This window comes from Branchiostoma belcheri, unplaced genomic scaffold, assembly GCF_001625305.1.
Source record: "Branchiostoma belcheri isolate BF01 breed outbred unplaced genomic scaffold, Haploidv18h27 scaffold29, whole genome shotgun sequence".
Lineage (NCBI taxonomy): Eukaryota > Metazoa > Chordata > Leptocardii > Amphioxiformes > Branchiostomatidae > Branchiostoma > Branchiostoma belcheri.
In genome coordinates, this window is record NW_017803898.1 from 1,520,329 (window position 1) to 1,541,308 (window position 20,980).

The 20,980-nt window shown below is 40.6% G+C and overlaps 1 protein-coding gene across 1 annotated transcript; it reads left to right on the top strand.

The window, feature by feature from the left end:
- Nucleotides 1-6,036: 6,036 nt before the first annotated feature.
- Nucleotides 6,037-19,131, top strand: LOC109473095. Its single transcript, XM_019773004.1, has 9 exons — nucleotides 6,037-6,184; nucleotides 6,686-6,854; nucleotides 9,747-9,878; nucleotides 13,814-13,909; nucleotides 15,102-15,285; nucleotides 16,100-16,294; nucleotides 16,781-16,958; nucleotides 18,092-18,210; nucleotides 18,531-19,131. The coding sequence occupies exons 1-9, from the start codon at nucleotides 6,041-6,043 to the stop codon at nucleotides 19,006-19,008; spliced, it is 1,695 nt and encodes a 564-aa protein (XP_019628563.1). The 5' UTR covers nucleotides 6,037-6,040; the 3' UTR covers nucleotides 19,009-19,131.
- The last annotated feature ends 1,849 nt before the right edge of the window (nucleotides 19,132-20,980 follow it).

A 20,980-nucleotide genomic window follows, 5' to 3' on the forward strand; every position in this document is an offset into this window, starting at 1 on the left:
ACAGGCATTCAGGTGAGCAGGAAAGCGATATACAAGGGGCGTATCGAGTGAGTACAGAACTATAAACAGTTGGGTTATTGTATATCGACGCCGGGTCCTACAGGTATACCCGCGAGGCACGGCCAGTCTCACTACAGAGTGACAGGAAAATCAGACGACGTTTTCTGTCAGTGGAGTTTCGGACGACTTTTTTTCTGTGGATTTTTCCCGCGCTATGGCTCGTGTCAACGTTACCTAGGAGACGGACTATGGCTCTAGAAGGGGCGGTTGGAGTGTCGAGGGCCGGGAGAGGTAGGAATTGTTGCGTTGTCTTGACGTTTTTCTGTCAGAAGTTTCTCCTTCTTTTTTGAGGGTGGCGGTGTGGTCACCCATCATGGCGGCCGTGTCTGGCGATGACATGCGACACCGGTTCTCCTTACTTGACGAAAGAAAACGTCTGACAGCTCGGAATGTGGCGTCAAACTTCTCCATTTTTCTCCGTTTCCTTACTAAATGGTGCAAAAAAGACTTCTCTGTCTTTCTCTTTCTATTTATATATCTTTCTTTCTCCAGTTATAAGGTCTAGCATGTTACACAGAAAACTGCATTGTGTCGGAAACATACTGAAGCATTTAATATATGATATATGTGGCGTCAAACTTCCTCATATTTCTCCATTTCCTAACTAAATGGTGCAAAAAGACACCTTTTCTCTCTTTCTATCTCTTTCTCTCTGTGTTTTTCTCTAGCCATAAGCTTAAGATGTAGTATGTAACACGGCGACATACCGGCACATTAAGTGCACTTAATATATAATATATGTGGTGTCAAACTTCCTCATTTTTCTCCATTTCCTCATTAATGGTGCAAAAATACATTTTTCTCTCTTTTTCTATATAGCTCTCTAATTCTCTTTTATCATAAGATCTGTCATGTGAACAAAGAAAACTGTTTAGTGATTTGTCGACAACATACCGGCACATTAAGGCATTTAACATATAATGTATGTACCTTCAAACCTCTTCATTGTCTCCATTTCCAAACTAAATGCTCTCCCCCTGTCTTTCTCTCCAGTTATAACATATACTAAGCTAACACAGAAAACTGTTTTAAAATTCAAATGTGTCGACAACATACCGAAGCACTAGAGCATTAAATGATGATTAAGTGTTGGTAATTTTGAAAGCAATCAGAAAATGCTTCACCACAATTTCTTTCACTCAGCATCTAATACGTATAAATCACTCTGTCAGCGAATTGAAGGTTTTATAGAGACAAATTATGACCCACAATGTAGAAGAATGAAACAGTATAATATTATCTTGAAAGTTCATCTGTGTGGGTAGGAGTCGTGATGACGCAAGTTTCCAACAGTCGAAAATTTGGGTCGAAAGTCCAATTTCTTGTGTTGGAAATTACAGTTGAAACTTTCTTCATAAAACAGTATAATGTCTGTATGATTCAAAGATAAGTACCGGTATGTAAATGAAATTTAGATACAGTAATTTATGACTACCGGCATTGTGCATTTTGGCCACGTTGGTACGAGTACAATTACTATAGGAATTTCAAACAAACGTACTGAATATAATATCTGTAGGGCAAGGATAGATACCAGACAAATAAATGTATCCAAGCTACATCGTTTGGCGAATGCACCTAAAGTTATTTCAGGGTGGTAAATTTAAAGCTTGAGTTATAAAATAAATTTTAATGTGGTAACTTGAATCAAGGAGCTATTTCAAACACTTCAAATATGAGATGTTGACGAAAATGTGCTAAAGATTATTTTGTATGTGTGTCTCTTGTTTTTTTTATATCAAGAAGACATTTACGCAAAGTGTGGTAAAGAGAAAGATAATTTGACGTCTATTCGCACCTTTCCAGGCGAATTTTTCGGCCTCCAACAATATTACAAAATCAGTTGTGTAATATGTAACAATACCCGTCAAAACAATCCAACAGACATATTAGCACTGCTAGCACGAATAGTTAAAACAAATCACCAGATGATGTGACAACGAACTGTTATGAACTGTCACAACCGAAATTACTTCGGACAGCTCGCCGATATAAAAGATGCCCAGTTTGCACGAAAGATCACTGGCTGATTTCTCAGTGGTGCTACCAACATCATACAAATGCGTGTGAACCTTATATACCCCTAGGGATAGCGACTGGACCGTGTGTAATATATTCCTATGGGACAATTTAGTCATTCCTTAACACGTTAAACAAGTTGCAGTACCAAAGTTTAACACAGTAACTGCTTCGTGCACCTTAAATATTAACCTCCGTAGCAGGCTTATAGAACTGGGGGTTTGGTGGTCTTCGGCAGTTTTCTGATTAGCCTAGTTCTAAAAACGGGGGTAATTCAACCAGGCCGGCTATGTTGTCTATATGCAATCAGAAAATAGCACATAAAAGATCCCAAAGACCCTGAAGACCCACAAAAATCTTCAGTTTTTACCATGCTATGGAGGCTACTTAAATCAACTCAGTGAAAATCAACCCTACAATATAATTTTCAAAGTATCTAGCTGTCTATTCTAAACTTTAGACGGAAAAATTTTAGACGTTAGTGTATTTTTCGGTAAAATGTTTCCACAAGTCATTTGCAGTGCATAATTATGATGTATGTCGTCCATGCAGAAAATGCTGTAATTACTTGTAAGTAGGCCACTACATAAGAACAGGTTTTAAGTCCTAGGATTTAGGTCTTTAGATAATGTGTACCTACTTGAAAGGAGTCTTTCTCTCAAGATAATACACGTAAGAAAAGACATGATGAGAGAAAAAGAATGTGACAGTTGGTAGAAGATACATTGCTGAACAAATGAAATAGATAATTGTCTTCTTCCCATAGGGAATAGAGGAACAGGACAAAACAAAAGACAGGTATTTGTAATTGTTCTGAGTAGCTCCCACCTCCCCATACATTTAAACACCTGTCCAAAGTGTTGAAGTGGTTTAAACATGTGCCTATACCTTTCTATTAGGTATTCACAGCACAGTAGGTGTGTGCGAAATGCATAAATGTTCTTTTCGTACTAAGTTACATACAAAAGTCTTTTTGCAATGATCCATTCTAACACGTTATAAAATATAGTGTCTATTTCTCTTTCGGAAGCCATTAAACACTTTTAATGTTCAAATTTGTCCCCGCCGTCTCTCAATATACCCATAAGAATTATCGATAATGATGCTCATATTCCTAACATTGATTTTTGAATTAATATTTCATACCCTTATGTCGCTTGACCTCTTTCTGTCATTGTTGATACACTTCAGGCGCATTGTGTCCGCTTCCAAGAAAGCCCATTCCTGATCGAACACGTAGAACCACCTGTTCTGTTTCGAACACGCTTCCAGTTCTGATTTTGATGGAGGTGTTCGAAACAGAACATTTAGAACACATAGAACACGGGTTGGAGCTTAAAGTGTTCGATCAGGAACGGTCTATATTTGATTCACCAAGAAGTTAACGTCAACTTTTATATAATTCCACAAAGTACCCTAAGATCTCTACGATAAAAAGTGTTTTCGAGACCTTCTGAAGATTATCGTGGACATCTGAAGTATGCATACCTTTGTGGAGTCTTTGTAGAATACATTTTGACCCATACCGTTACTATTTACAACTAGTTTGATGGCTATAAATAAAGAAGAATTAAGATGGCCCGTTTGAGATTTTAGCAACTGCGCATTTAAAGAGCAATGCATTTACTAGACGATGGAACCTGGACGATGACTTGGCAAAGTTTTATACTTAGTTCTTTCAATCTCAGACATTTACACAACCAGTATGTTTACCGTTCCGACAGGCCAAAAGTAAATAATGGTAGTTTATCTTATACCAATTAGCCTTTTGGTTTAGGTCAGGACATTGTGAGAGCTCAGAAAGTAGGGGTTGGCATTTGACATAAGCCGTAGCAGGCTTATAGAACTGGGGTTTGGAGGCTAAATACGTACTGTGCTATTTTATTATAGGGTATCTATAAATTACAAAAGCTTTAGAAACAGCTTTGGAAAAGGGTTTGCTATCATATTGTGGCTCTCAGATCTCGGTAGCTTTAACGTGGTCAGTGTGTACCTAAAACACATCCGTTGAATAGTAATCAACCCTGTGTATATTCTGGGTTTATCCTAATAGTTTATCTAACACAAACGTGGTTCTAATTGAAGAGAAGTCCGTACAAAACGTGCCCCTCCCTGTAGCAGTGAGATTATTCAGTCCTGTGTTATTACAGGGAGTGTTCAGGTAAGAACAAATATCTCGTTTGTAAACTATCAACAGTAGAACACAGAAACTGTCAGCAGAGGTGACAGAAGTGATTTTTCATGCCACTTGACCGAGAGGTCGTTTTGTATATACTGGGAGCGCCCATATTTGCTATTTGTAGGGGTAGAGTTGAGATCATAGATTTGGTCACACATTTTTTTCATATTTTAAAAAAGGATTAAATATTTCCCCCAAATGTCTTTGAAAATTAAAAATGTATTTGCCACTCAATCGCTTGTTAGTTTTCTTTTAGGGAGAGTCCAATATTTTCTATAGCGGGGACGAGGCTATGTCATAGATTTGTGCATACATCTTGATATCGCTGAGGAAGCACCAAAGATTTTTCCAAACTTATATTCTTTTCTGTGAGCTTCTTTCTCAAGATCGAATACTTTATCGTGGAAATTTTCAGCTACAAATTGGGCCTACAATACCATATTAACAGTCATCGTAGACCGTCTTTTTTTCAAACAAGACAGTTTGTACGACATATGTACAACCATCCCACCACAGTTTGCGACCATACGGCGATTGTACTACGAATATACCCGGACCCTGTTCGAACCTTATCATTTGGAGGTTTACGTCGTTTCCATCTAAAATGATTGTTATGTTACGTGGCTCTTTGCTATGTATACACCACTGCCATACAGACATAACAAAGTACATTGGAAAGCTAGAACATATACACATAATATCTAACCGTTGGAACAGGGTCCATAGGTAAGCATTGTTGCTGGTGTATAGGGTTCAGCCTGTTTGGGTTTTGTGTAAGCCTTTTGGGACGAAATCAGAAACCATACTCGCAGTAAGACATAACAACATTGACGTTCAGGTTCAATTGGTCTGGAAGGAATACTAATTTATCAACCACAACATATTTTTTCATAGTATAGTAATAAGAAAACGATTCTGAATGCCTATCGCAATAATTAGCAGTTTAATTAATGAAGGCATGGTAATTAAATGTTGGACAAATGAGAGAGTGAGTACTCCCCTGGCATGTTATCCTTCTATTTGGCCAATTTCTGCTCTTTCCAGCCGCCTCTGATGCCTGGTAGAGGCTAGACTAACTCTCTGGCATGTTGTCTGTCTTTTTGGTCCATTTCTACTCTTTCCAGTTGCCTCTAGAGCCTGGTAGAGGCTAGGCTAACTCTCCTGACATGTTTTCTGACTATTTGGCCATTTTTTCTACTCTCTCCAGCTGATTCTGAAGCCTGGTAGAGACTTGTCTTCAACAAGATAAACAAAAAATCCCCCGGATTGCAAGATATGTCACTTCGCAATGACTCAGTTCTATTCTAGGAGAAGTTCTATTTCAAATCGTCAGGCATGGATGTTTACAGGATTTGGTTCCGTCAATATTGGGTACCAGCTGGTAAGGGTCTGCCTCTCTGAACTTATCACGTACAAATGTTTTGCTTCTAAGATTGTGGCCAGAAAACGTGTTGTGGGTGACCGAGTAGGGTTTAGCGTCAAACTAAGGTGGAAGTCAATGTTTAGAGTGTAAGTGTGGACTACTAAAACGTGTTTTCTGTGATCATGTAGGAATTAGTGTCGCAAGGTTTAATAGCTGGACCTTGAACCAATACAAAGTCACAGTGACACCTTAAAACGTGCTAAAGAGCAAGCAAACTGTACTCCTATGGTCCTGGCATGTTGTCTGTCTATTTGGCCAATTTCTTCTCTTTCCAGCCGCTTCTGAAGCCTGGTAGAGGATATTCATATCTGTCTGTAGACTTATGAATGTTCCTGTGTTTGTTTTTACCAGATCCCCCGATGTCAGAGTTTGACAAAGTCCTGCGTGACGTGTCCTCGGAGCTGAAGCAGTGTGACTGGAAACCGCTAGCCAAACTGCTCGGCTTGGATGACGAGGATCTCGCCGCGCTGGCGTACGAGAACCACGGAGACCTGCTGGCTCAGGTAAAGATCAACCGGGCAAGAACACATAGAAGGATGTATAAAACACACATAGAACACACATAGAACATATAGAACACATAGAACATATAGAACACATAGAACATATAGAACACATGATAGAACATATAAAACACATAGAACATATAGAACACATAGAACATATAGAACATATAGAACACATAGAACACATAGAACACACGAACACGGGGCGTGGCTTATGTATGACGAGAATCTACGCGTACAGTAAATGAAGTTTTGAACTACATCAAAAACATTACAGTTTTGTAGGTGTGAAAGTGATGTGGACCCTCCAAGTAGTAAGGAACATAGTGACCTGTCATTGAGATGATGTTTGAGTTATAAAATGTCAAACTTTTATTTTGTTCCCACAGAAACAGCAGCTGCTCCTGCTATAGAAGACACATTTGTTATATGTATATTTTGTAAATAATTTTTGACGTAACGTTATCTAAAGTCTTTTTTTTCTTTGTTTACCCACAGAAGCAGCAGATGCTCCTGTTATGGAAGCACAAACAGGGAGACGCGGCCTCCCCAGACGAGCTGTGTCTGGCCCTGGAGCGGGCTAACCTGGCGCTGCTGGCCGAGGAGGTGCGAGCGTACGCGCGGTCCAACCCCAGGATATCCGGCACGTCAAGCATCGTGTATCCAGGTACGACAGTAGTATATGTTCATCGAGATTTATCACACATTTCTTTTTATTCCAACATTTCATGACTAGACGTGGTGACGACACCATCAAAGTTTATGCCGCCACCAACCCAGAGGACAAATACATGACAGGACAATCCTCATTTTCAATTGAGTGCAGTGAGGAAAGGCATGTAAAGTGCCTTTCCCAAGGACACAAGATCGGTAGCACGGCAGGGTTCGAACCCGGGACCTCTTGGTTTTGAGGCGAACACTATCGTTACCCCACACGACCCCACAGTAGTCTTTATTTCTCGACATTTCTCAGCTCAGGGATTGACATATAAGTTGGCGATCACATTTTCAAGATGTCAAACCTGAGACCAGACTGTAAGGATTGAACCTAAGGACACAAAATTTGGGCTTGCTAGGGATTCGAACCCAGGACCTTCAGATATTGAGTTAAAACCCTAACCACAAGACAACGTACGTTGCCATCCATAGTTGTATTGGGAGATTAACTATGACTTTAATTAAGTACAATGTTTGCATGTGGTACCTTCGTAGGGGGTGAAAGACAGTTATTATTTACCGAAGGACGGTTACGTTGGAGTTAGTTGCCCTTTTCAGTCCTTTGTTAGGTTAACATAATTAATTAGTTCCAGACGAAGTCATTGTTAAAGTCCAGACGGATATGTCAACAAGGTTTTCTAGATTTATGAAGGTACAAAAGACTTCAAAGCTGTCCACACTTCATTATGTAAACGCTTACAAACAAGGTTTGCCCTTAAGGGCATTCGCACAAAGACGACATAACTTTGTTTAAGGGTAATTTCGAACGAGAAATTGATCTTTTGTAAGGAGGAACTTTGCAGAATGAGGTGACATATACGTGGCCGATGAGCGTGCGTTTTGGATTTCAAATTAGCTAGATAAATTTGAACAGCAAGAAATGACGTTGGTACATGTATTTACATAATTAATAGCAGTAGTCTTTTTACACTTAATCAGTTGAGGACATCCTAAGCTAAAGAAGTCTAATAAATCTGTATCTGTATCTACATAGCCGGTATAACTGCCCTTCCACGTATCACACCAGCTTCGCAGGCACGCGGCGGAACCAAGAGGTCCCGGGTTCGAGTCCTGACATGCCAACAATCTTGTGCCCTTGGGAAAGGCACTATACACGACTTTCCTCACTTAACTCAAGTGAAAATGAGTATTGTCCTGTCATGCATTTGTACTCTGCGTAGGTGGCGGCATAAAATAAGTTGATATAACTTGAGTGTGCCGTCACCATGTTTGGTCATGAAATGTTGGAATAAAAAAGCTAAAAAGACATATTTCTTATCATCTAAGTGTATCTCTTAGTTAGTTCCTCCACTTTCCAAACCACTACAGATTACAAGTAGCATCTCCAAGGGCCTCAAAAGAATATGACAAAATTTAATGATTTCGCTGGATTAGAACTAAAAAGACATACTTCGAAATTCTTATCGTCTAGATGTATCTCGTAACTAGTTAGTGCTCTTTCTAAACCACTACAGATTACAAATAGCATCTCCAAGGGCCGCTAACACAAACAGCCACCGCGCGTGCTTTGGACATGAACTCTTAGCGGAGTCTCTTTGTTCTCGGGCACGCGAGAACCAAGTCTATCCCTCCGCACTTCAGCACATGACAATGGCCACACAGGGAGAGCCGTATCGTATGTTTCTCCTCTATTTTGGGGACAACAGAAGCAAACGATCTGTAACTATGAGCAGGGGTCACGTTTGTTTTGTGTTTGTAGTGGAGAAAGGAGAGTTTACTTACTCCGTGCTTTAAGCCCTTTGCCCCAGACTTCAGAATAAAGAAGAGTTTACACGGGGAAATTAAAGTAGACATCGCGTGTGGCGTGATTTTTAGGAGCATTTCAGTCAAGAATTCCTGATTTTTCAACCTCTGGAAGATCAAGGAATGATGTTGTGTCCATTGGAAAGGCACTTGAAAAAAGATTTTTTCATTTTAAAACTGAGAGAATGCATGTTCCCTACCAGTCTTTGTAATCTGTTCTTCTCCTTTTGGGTGAATATGTCCTCACTCACAGTGAGTCTACCTTGTCGCAAGTTTGAGAGTTTCTGACTTAGGGAGATGCTGTTTAAATCCTATTCATGTAACCTTGAAGTCGTCTTTAGACCTATTTTTATGGTATTTCATAACAGTCTCTGTAACAGTCCTTTTGTAGCAACAATAATAGAGACTTCCTGTGTCCCTGACAAAGATCATTAGCCTTGAAGCTAATACCTTAAGCAACCTTCACTCAGGAAGCCATTTAATTTTTAAGAATGAACCGATCGTGATTGATGATTCTAAGTAAGCCTGATAGTGGTTGTCTATATAGCCTAAAATATCAAATACCAAAACAACCATTATCTGTACCTGTATCTGTATAGACCGGCCTTCGACGTAACACACCAGCTTTGCAGCGTATCAAACTTATACCTCAGACATTTACAGATGTTTTTCGTTCTGTCTATTCTACATTCTGGTCTATGTTCTCTATTCTATGTTCTACGTTCTAATGCTCTACGTTCTATGTTCTACGTTTTATGTTGTAATGTTCTATGTTGTAATGTTCTACGTTCTATGTTCTAATGTTCTATGTTCTAATGTTCTATGTTCTAATATTCTATGTTCTATGTTCCATGTTCGAATTCTGTGTTCTACATGTATGTTCTATGTTCCATGTTCGAATTCTGTGTTCTATGTTCTAATGTTCTATGTTTCATGTTCGAGTTATGTGTTCTATGTTCTAATGTTCTAATGTTCTAATGTTCTATGTTCCATGTTCGAATTCTGTGTTCTAATGTTCTAATGTTCTATGTTCTAATGTTCTATGTTATAATGTTCTATGTTATAATGTTCTATACAGGAGTGAAGAGAAAACCCTCAGCGGATTTGCGGAAGTCCGGCGGGCCGTTCACCCTGACGAACTGTGTCGCCATCAAAGGGTCAAGTCTAAAGTTACAGACGAGAGACTCGGCGAGAAAACAGGACCCCGCGGGTCAGTGCACGGGTTTTATAGCTCTTCACAACAGTCTGGTTTAAGTTGTCATGTTGGGGAGTTCATGTCACCTAAAGTATTTTTACCAACAATGCGCTTAGAAACGGCCTAGACCTTGCCTATGGTATATAATAGTATATGCTTTCCATGTCAAATTCCATTTTAATGTTTGTCTTTTTAGCAGGGCTAGCCTTTTGCAATAGCCACAGTTGGGCTGCCCTGGCTTTGCGTTTTGAACAACCAAACCCATTAGTAAATAGATAATTGGTATATCTTTTAACTTTATCTTTGGAATAAAGATTTGATCAAATATTTTCCACCATGCCTAGATGAAAAAGGAAGTTGCTTTAAGTCTCAAATCGCCGTTTTTGTTGCAATTTAACGTTAAAGAAAACAAAGTTAAATGAAATTGTGAATGAATCTTTATGTCATTTCCTATGTCGGCAAATCAAGTTACGGGGTTAATTATGAACCCCTAGCGCCTTTCGTTGGCACTGCAGAAAAACATTAGTATCCTCAACATTTCTACAATAATCAGAATGATGGTTAGACCCACAGTTGGTCAAACCAAGCCCTTGGTTAAACAACCTACAAGCCTTAACGCATTTTCTATGGGTTCTGTTCAGTCTAGAATATGATCATGGCCTCATACAAATATTATTTCAAGACAGTACCAGAAGATACAGTATCCAACGGTCCTGTTCATATGAGGAGACTGGATACAGTACCTAAAACAAAAGGTTGTTGTCTTTGCGTGTGTCCCTTTTTCACCTGTGTCAATACAACACGGCCTTGAGACGCCAAAAAACATGTCTTCTGCCTTACCCCCTATTGAAGAGATACTCGCAGAGTAAATAGCCCATGAAAGACGTTATTCTTTGGTTGTCATGACGCCACGTTCCGATTTCTGGGTGACACGAATCTAAAGTAGAACAGGCTTTCATACTGGGGTGGAGTATAAACATTAGGTTATAGAGTATCATTATTCTTTATCAACAACATCGCCACTGATGAAAAGTAGTGGATGTTACTTTTTGAAATGTCTGGCAGTTTTTAAAACCTATCAAGTTGCATGAGTTACTAATTTTTTGTGGACGGTCACTGACGAAAAGTTGTGGATGCTAAATGAAACGTCTGACAGTTTTCAAAACCTTTCCTGTTGCTTGAGTATTAAGATTTTAGAAAGAAGAATTCAATTTCATTTTTTAATCCTAATTCAACAATGTTTGATCAGAAATACTTTAAAAAGAATAAAATCGACTCTATCACCATCTTTACATTTACAATAGAAAAGTGCAACTTTTAATGAGCGCCAATGATATGCGCAACGTTTCTATTCTACCTGATGGTTCGATCGTTCGAATTTCTGTCAATCAATTTTCGTTACCTGGTGACCGTTTGACACACTGAACCAAATGAGTCATACGATCGAAACGTAACCTCATTTATATCTAAACAAAGATGGCGACAATAGATTGTACCTTTCTGGTATAATTTTTATTTAGATAACCTAAATTCAGTAGATTCAGTAATACATGAGAACGGAGAAAAAAATTGACGTTTGTTTACATAAATGGTTACTAATTGAAAACAATCTTGAGTATTCTGAGTCTTTTTGTTTACGCGTATTTTGTTAGAGAAAGCTAAAACCTGTCACCTGTAAAGGATTATGATCTTTGTTGAAATCATGTCAAATCATATGATCCCTATAGTTCATAAGTCATGTGTGTAATTGGGCTGTCCCAAATATGCAAATTGTGTAAAATGAAAGATATGCCTTTGATGGGGTAGATGTCACATTTTTGACCCTTATATTTTTATGCTAACGTTATGTTTCAAGTGCGTGAATGTTGAAAAGTGTAACGCTAGACACAATTATTATAAACGATAGATTTCCACAAAAATGTATACAATATAATAGGCTAAAATGTTGATCATTCTTGTAGAAATTAACATAACTTACGGTTTCTGCATATTTCGGATTAATTAGACCAAGTATTAAATGACCATAACTTGATTTCCGGTGGGAAAAATGTTAACAAACATTTCAGTACTTTACACAACGTTGTCTCTTAACCTAGGTAGATTTCCAAATTAAAATGTATATGACATAGGCTAAAATGTTTATGTTTTTGACAAAATGAACATAAATTTAAGCTATAGAGTTTTTACATATTTTGGGTTACATAGACCGAAACTTCCATGACCATAACTTGATTTGCTCTGGGAAAAACACCGTTAAGAAACATTTCTGTCCGTTACACAACGTTGTCTCTTGACCTAATTACTTTAATGTTACCATCTTCCCCACATCTTACCTATCAACACCTATCCTTGAAACGCTAGACGGGTGACCTAATTAAGGTATTAAGGTACTTTGTTCCTTTGATCTGTGCGGAAGCCGCCGATAGAATCCGTAATCCCAAAGCTGATGCCTGTTTTGAGGGTCTTTTGTGGTCTTTCCTGCGTTTCTGCGTCTCATCGTTACTACGTGTATTCCTACAGGGAGACGTAGAAAACGACGCAGAAAATGCCACATAAGACCCTCAAAACAAGGCCGGTCGTAACATATGAGCTTGAAGCTTAAGAAGGAAACCTTGCTAAAAGAGCTAGAAATTATTTTCAAGTCATAATTTTAGAGGCACTGGAAATGAGTATAGTAGGAATCTTCTTCAACCAATTGATACTATGTGTCACAATGCTACAGTATATACAAAAACCTTTCAATCAAGCTATCATTATTTTTTTTTATACTTTTTTATCTCGCAAAAACTTCATTGTGTCAATTTATGATCTGAATGGACAATACTTTTTTTTTTCCATATAACCATGACAATGAAGTGTTTTCGTTCAAATGTGTTGCCTATTGTAGGAAAAGCTAGTCCGGATATTATTATAAAAAAGAAACAGAATAAAAAGCGAGGTTCTTGCATTGCTGAAACGCCAAAAAAATTGAATCGTCAATACATGCTTATAAACCTCTTCTTTAAAATCCACGAATGATATTTAATCCTTGACAGAAAGACGACACAAAAAAGGCCCCCGTGCCATGTTGCGCCATTTCCGTCTACATTACCTCGTACCATAGTGGCGTATTTATACTAGGATTGTGTGGGATAAAAATAGTTCCGACCTCTTTGTATGGCGGATTGATATAAACAGTGTAGCCTGCAGCCGTCCAATAACAACCAACAAAGACTACAACTCAACCCACAGCTTAGCAAGGGGGTTTTTGTATCCAGAATAGTGCTTTATCCAGAACCATGTCTTCTGGATAGTCCACGTGAATCCAGAACCGTGCCTAGGGCAAGTCTACGTCCTTCTATATACGGAGACTGTCCAGAACCGTGCCTGGTCATGCATATATGTACAATGTATTAATCAGGCATCAAACTAGATAGCCACGGTTCTGGATACAATAGAGGTGCTAGTCTCTTTCTTCTATTGGTCAGTTAAAGTAGGACATCAACAAACTACTTCACGACTTGTTTACTGTAAACATCAGAGGGGGTATTACAATATCTCAAGTTGCTTGTCAAAGCTGCATTACGTAACATCAGGACTACACAAAAAATTATTTTTTCTGGCCATTTATTTACAAAGTAACCCTACTCCATTGCTGTCCTATAACCAAAAAGTTGCTATAACGTAATGTTAAAATTATCTTCAACTGTGAAGCATGAAATCTTCCTTTAAAGTACATTATAGTAGTGCAATGTGGCACTTCGATACGCCCACGTTGTCAGCCATGTTCACCCTGGCACGGGTACTCTTTTCGAGAAGTGAATTGACTCACCATCCGAATGAGCTATTGCAACCCGATGTCTCACCATGCCCTAGCGGAGTTTGAACCTCCACCCTCTGAAACTTAGTTTCTCCAACATCCGTCTAAAACTTGCTCAGATCGTTAAACAAGCATTTTATCACTTTTGCAGATTCAGCAAGACCTAAAACTCAGCAGTCGAGAGGGTCCGTGGGCCGACTGGGCACTCCTGGACAGAGGAAGAGAATAGGACCGTTTAAAAGAATAGGTGAGGACTTGTAGTCTATTAGCTTTATTCGATAGATCAATAAAGGGTTAATGCCCTGCCCCGAGGTGTATATGGTGAGATAATCCCTGGTCAGGTTCAATAACCACCGAATAAACCACCGAGTGAGCGAAGCCAAAGATAATCAACGGGAAATGGAGCCTTCTGATTGGTCGACGTCTTCTGGCTATCTGATAATACCAAATGAAAGGTAAAGAAACTTTTTAAGGGCGGTAGAAAATTGTCTGTGCTTTTTTGTATAAACTTAGTAGACATGCCTAGATACCATAGTGTGTAACATATATATAGCATTAAAAATTAAAGGGAACATCGTACTACAAAAGATTACTACTGATAAGTACAAAGGGTATTGAATAGATAATGGTAATGGAAATAATCCATAAAAATTAAAAAAAAAAACATTTACTTTCTTCTTAAGGTTTTATGGACATCCACACGGTGATCGACCGGGCTGTTCCGTCAGACGACACCCCTCCCGACACCCATGCACGACATCCTGACCAACATTAATCAATAGTTCGTGCTTATAAACCTACATTTCTCCTACAGTCTCTTAGTGTCACTGATGAAAGGTAGTGGATGCCACCTGAAACGTCTGACCGTTTCCAAAGTCATATCCAGTTGCTTGAGTAACTGTTTTTTTGTTGTTGCGTATCTTCTTCAGGTTTCATGGATATCCACACTGTGATCGACCGGGCTGTTCCGTCAGACGACACCCCTCCCGACGATATGCACGACATCCTGGCCAACATTAACGAGGGGTTCTTCAGTTTTCTTCCAAATGCAGCACTAATAAAAAAATACTCTCTTCTTAAGGTTTCAGTGACGAAAGGTAGTGGATACTAGCTGAAACGTCTGACCGTTTCTAAAATCATATCCAGTTGCTTGAGTAACTGTTTTTGGCGTATCTTCTTCAGGTTTCATGGACATTCACACGGTAATCGACCGGGCTGTTCCGTCAGACGACACCCCTCCCGACGACATGCACGACATCCTGGCCAATATTAGCCAATAATTCGTGCTTATATAAACCTACAATTCTCCTACAGTCTCTTAGTGTCACTGAGGAAAGCTAGTGGATGCTACCTGAAACGTCTGACCGTTTCCAAAGTCATATCCAGTTGCCTGAGTAACTGACTAACTGTTTTTTTTTGTTGTTGCGTATCTTCTTCAGGTTTTATGGACATTCACACGGTAATCGACCGGGCTGTTCCGTCAGACGACACCCCTCCCGACGACATGCACGACATCCTGGCCAACATTAACGAGGGGTTCTTCAGTTTCCTCATGACCCGGATGGAGGAGATCAGCCACGTGGTGGAACAGCTGGAGCGGACGGACGGGGTCGTCGTCTGCAGGTGGGTTATTATCTTCGACAAGAATGTTATGTTTCCGGTAATAGTTTCGGATACACTCATATGCCAATTTCTTGCCGTATTCTTTAAGAATACGAGCGGATGAGACTGGAGCCTGGACACGTATTTTGTCCAGTGAGTACGAACATCTCTGAATTGAACTTCATTGATATTTGGTAGGTAAGTAGTGGTTGCGAAAACGAAGGTGAAGTTTGAAAATTGTTCACCTAGCGTTTCCCTACGGTATTGCAGCGGATTGTATATATATATGTATGTGTGCTTTTTTGTTTTCGGTTTTGCAATGGTGTAGTGGCTGTGGTCTGTATGCATGTCAACAGTATTAAAAGCTGTGAATGGATCTTTATTATGTTTGGTAGGTGAGTAGTGGTTGCGAAAACAAAGGTGAAGTTCGAAAATTGTTCACCTAGCGTTTTCCTTTGGTACTGCAGCGGGTTGTGTATGTATGTGTGTTTGTATGGAACAGCTGGAGCGGACAGACGGGGTGGTCGTCTGCAGATACGTTATTTTTAGAATAGATAACAAGATACATAGATTTTGGGGGCCAGAAAGAAGTGTTTATGTCCTCGGGCCGCCCAGCGACCTACATGGGAACTGCAGGGGCATCTTTGTTTGAAACATATCCTTATTTTTGTTCAGGTTCGGCAAGGCTCCCTTGTTTGACTGTGAGGCAGCGAGCTCTCTGGAGTCACTATCTAGGCGATATGCTACGACGAAATGCCTACTACATGCCTCCTAGCGGCTTGCTTTAGGAACTGCATGGGCGTTTTTGTTTTAAACTTATTGTTATTGTTTACAGGGTTCGGCGAGGCTCTCTGCTCCTTACCGTAAGCTGTAACGGAATAGAGTCGCAGCGAGCGCTGTGGAGTCAGTACCTCGGCGGAACCCTACACGAGCTGATGCAGTCTTCTCTAGTGAACGAGAGAACGCTGAAGGCGGCCGGGGCGCGCGAAATCGTCCTGCAGACCGCCATTCAGGAGGAGCAGTACCACAGGTGGGGAACTAGTCTTTAGCTAATCTCCAAGCAGATCGTATGTATGATTATGAGATACAAACTTTAAGAGAGAGAGAGGGAGGGAGGGAGAGAGAAAGAGGGAGGGAGAGAGGGAGGGAGGGAGGGAGAGAGAGAGAGAGAGAGAGAGAGAGAGAGAGAGAGAAGAATATCGATATGACTTTTGCCTAATCAACTTATTCTTTCATTGAAAGCATCATCCTTAGCTATTCCTATTCTTAGGATGAAGTCATTTTGCAAAAATGTACTAATCCGAAATCATTTTCCAGATTGTCTACGGGACTGAGTGAGTGCATGAGTGAGTGAGTGAGTGAGTGAGTGAGTGAGTGAGTGAGTGCGTGCGTGTGTGTGTGTGTGTGAGAGAGAGAGAGAGAGAGAGAGAGAGAGAGAGAGAGAGAGAGCTTAAGTGACTGAAGACAGAAATAGTAAATTTTTAAAATTATTCAATTGTTCAATATCGTTTTGCAGATGTTCGTCCCAGCTGCGCGGCAGTAAGGGGCTGAGCAGACCGAGCACGTCGCCGCTGGGCCTGCTCTCCCCGCCCGCCACGCCGATAGTCCCGCAGCTGCACGCCCCGGCCCCGCCAACCCCCACCCCCAAGTCCACTCCCAGGCACTCTCCCAGGGAACGGCAGACAGGCAGAAGGGTAAGCCCATGTTTTGTTAGTCTCCACCAGACTCCTTCGCAGGCTAAATTTATAGTCGCCTGCAAAGGAGTCTGATGGATTTATGTAGCCTGCAAAGGAGTCTGATGGGGATATCATTGGCCAGAGGAGTTGGCCGTGCAGGCAAATGGACTCTCTCTGACCAGCAACTCCTCTGGCCAATGATTGATTTACTTTGATTTATAACGTATCACTAGAGCCTCTACCAGGCTTCAGAAGCGACTGGAAAGAGTAGGAATTGGCCCAATAGACAGATAACATGCTATGAGAGTTAGTCTGGCCTCTACCAGGCTTCAGAAGCGGCTGGGAAGACTAGAAATTGGCCAAATAGACAGTAGCCTGGTGTCAAGTCTATCGCAGTTGGGGCAGTGTTCTCTTTGACATGTCTGTCCTTGGTGCTGAACACCATCCACACACAGGCAAATGTATCTGTCCTTGGTGCTGAACACCATCCACACACAGGCAAACATGTCTGTCCTTGGTGCAGAACACCATCCACACACATGCAAACATGCCTGTCCTTGGTGCAGAACACCATCCACACACATGCAAACATGCCTGTACCTTGGTGCAGAGCACCATCCACACACATGCAAACATGCCTGTCTTTGGTGCTAAACACCATCCACACACATGCAAACATGCCTGTCCTTGGTGCAGAGCACCATCCACACACAGGCAAATGCACCTGTCCTTGGTGCTGAACGCCATCCACGCACAGATGAACACACCTGTCCTTGGTGCTTAACACCGTCCACACACATGCAAACATGCCTGTCCTTGGTGCTGAACACCATCCACACACAGGTGAACATGCCTGTCCTTGGTGCTGAACACCATCCACACACAGGTGAACATGCCTGTCCTTGGTGCTGAACACCATCCACACACAGGTGAACATGCCTGTCCTTGGTGCTGAACACCATCCACACACATGCAAACATGCCTGTCCTTGGTGCTGAACACCATCCACACACAGGCAAACATGTCTGTCCTTGGTGCTGAACACCTTCCACACACATGCAAACATATCTGTCCCTGTTGCTGAACACCTTACACAATACTACATGTACCTGAAATTGAAGTAATAACACTGGCTCCTGTTATGTCGATAGCAAATTGTCCGCGGAAAAGGCAGATCGCCGAGAGAAGGGGAAGACGCTGTGGAGATCAGCATGGAACACCACCTCAGGAACTTCTGCAGAGGGATCAAGTCGGCTGAGGAGTCATACAGGTTAATGTTCTTTGTTAACTTTCAACTTGTAATATCTAGAACCGTGCTAGCAATACACGGATGCCCAAAGTGTGTGGGTCTCAGATTCGCAACCTGTTATCCACCTTAAACAAATCCACGCGAAGGCCACCGTGTCAACTGTGACCCTCACTCAGGTGTAGGGACTGACACGGTCATCATACTCGGGAAATCTGTATTTCTATATCTGTACATGAATCTGTATCTGTACATAAATATGTATCTGTACATGAACCTGTTTCTTCAGTGCATACCCATTGGTAAATTCTAATGCTGCGTACCTTCTTGGTTCACCCCCACAGTTACTTCGCACTGGAAGTGCGCAGATTCGTGGAAGCCCTGAAGTCAGTGAAACCGGTCAGCACCAAAACCATCTCCACCCTCACAGAAGTCGAGGAATTCGAGCGAATCCTGAAAGACCAGGGTTCGAAAAGCGTCCACATGGTGGAAGAGTTTCTCATCATCGTGCGTGACTTGTCCAAACTCCGCGTGCACGTCTTGGAAAACATCTGGGCCAAAATCAACTCGAGTCAAAAGATGGAGGGGAGAACGCAGAAGAAGACTAAAGAAGACATTTGGGCATCGTTGCAAAAGTGGGGAGCGCTGTTGGCCAAGGAGACAGACTTTTCTGATCTGCAGACATCGAAGGCGGACTTTGGGAACGTTCTGAAGCCATTTGAGATGAAGTGCTATGGCGGAGTCCTGAGTTTGGTACCGGAGGTGTTGGACACGGCTAACTGTGTGGACGATCTGTTGAACAGTTACCTACAATTCATCTGACACTGCTCAAGAACAAACGGTAAAACCGGACTTAAAAAGATGCATAAACACTGTTCCAGGTCTGAACGATCTTGAAAGTTCATCTGTGTTGACTGAAGTCAGCACAAGAAATTGGACTTATCCAAATTTGTAACTGTACAACTTGTACAGAATGTGACGTCACAGAAGCGGTGGATTGCTCATTCATTGACAAAGACCGAAGTTGTACAGAGAAAAATTTGGGAAAATACTTGCTTCCTAAGTCTTCACAGAGGCCGATTCTGGAAGACAGTGTTTTTCTCTATGTACATTTGTAATATTTCAAGTGTAAAAAGTATCCCTTTAAAATCGTGACGTGGCATACGTCTACATGTATGTATATTAACTGTCATTCGCTATTGGATAGTCTACCTACTTAACGGGAAATTTGGCCGCTATCTTGTGGCTGCATAGTGCTATCCGTCCAGCTAGCCTGTTTATTGCATAGTTCGACAGAAGAGACCACCATATTATAGCCTGGGCGCCAGACCCATAGCACACTGCACACAAAGTACAATGTATCTTAGTGAGATAAAGCAGGCTTGAAACATATGTCATATGAAACCTGACCTCTGACCTCCATTCCTTGATTTTCGTGCTTTTGACCTTGAACGGCTAGGATTTTGAGTATTGGACTACGACTCTGTTTTGACGAATCGGACTTTTATGTTTACTGTATGTTGTCTTACTGTACGTTACTATGTCCTGTGTAATTTTGCTGGGCCCCCTTGGAAAACAGCTGATTCAAGCTGAATTGGGGCTACCCAGCCGTCTTGAGATGAAATAAATAAATAAATAAATAGTGTGCTATGGGTCTGGCACCCAGGCTAACCATATTAAACAAGATGATACTTTCAGGTATGAAGTACTGTTTTTGATAGCGGATGCAGAATACCTTAATAATAAGACTGGCATGTACATATGTAAATATATGTGTAAAAAGATAAGCTTACATTAAGCCAAGGTTTTTGCTTGTTGTTGAATGCATGCTTGTTTTGAGCTTTGCTTTGAGAATTTTGTTGCTCAACGTTGTACAGTTCTTGTTTCACATATTAAGGGCTCAAGTTTTGTATTAGAGATTTTATTTCTTAAACAGAAAGGCTTACAAAGACTAGTATTGGTGAGCCTTGGTCTAAAACAGGCTGCTTTCCCCAAGCTACCAAAGGTTTCTTGGGTAGAAGACATTTTATACTATATAGAAAGATGGTTATTTTTATTTTTGCAAAGTTGCTGCTTGACTAAAAGTTTTAACTTTTATTTTGCTTCAAAGCCATCCGTCCAAAAAAGCTGTTGTACTTGACTACATTGTACTAAATGTTGTACATAAAGATAATGCTGTGGTAACTTATGATAGAGACAATGCTTGCATGCACTTTTGTTTGTGCGTGTAGAATAAAATGCCATGCTTAAAACTGTCCCTGTCTTCTTTACTACAACATAGTGACAAAGTTGGTACAAATTAACTAAAATAATCCTGTGAAAATGAGTGCAACAAAATTTTTTTGACTAAGTGGCTTGTGTTATGGGTATGTCTTTTTATTTAAGCTTTTCCGACAAATAAGCAAAACTGCAAACACGAATTTCCTGACAAATATTTTTAAGTTGCTATAAATGTTTATACTGTAGCTGTATATGCTCAAAGATTTAAGTACAGTTCTAAACTATCAAGATAAACAAACAAAAAACACATCTCTTCCACACATGCAATTCTTAACAGTATAGTTGACTATATCTTTTTTAAGACTATCCACTAAACAATGCTTTAAAGGACTAACCTTGTTCATGTACATTATGTTGAAACTATAAATGCAGACCCCAAAGGGGTTGCATGTTGCATGAGCATTTAAGTGGTGGGGGCACAGTGTAGCTTAATTATAACTTTATACATACTACTTTTTGCACTGTGTGCCTCACATACCATCTTATAGCCTTTCCAAATACCCCTACAGAGCCT

Bases quoted from the DNA above. Each gene is read 5' to 3' on its own strand.
- LOC109473095 (XM_019773004.1), top strand. From the start codon at position 6,041: ATGTCAGAGTTTGACAAAGTCCTGCGTGACGTGTCCTCGGAGCTGAAG. The intron at 6,185-6,685 runs GTAAAGATCAAC...GTTTACCCACAG, and splicing joins ACGGAGACCTGCTGGCTCAG to AAGCAGCAGATGCTCCTGTT. The intron at 15,286-16,099 runs GTGGGTTATTAT...TATTGTTTACAG, and splicing joins GACGGGGTCGTCGTCTGCAG to GGTTCGGCGAGGCTCTCTGC.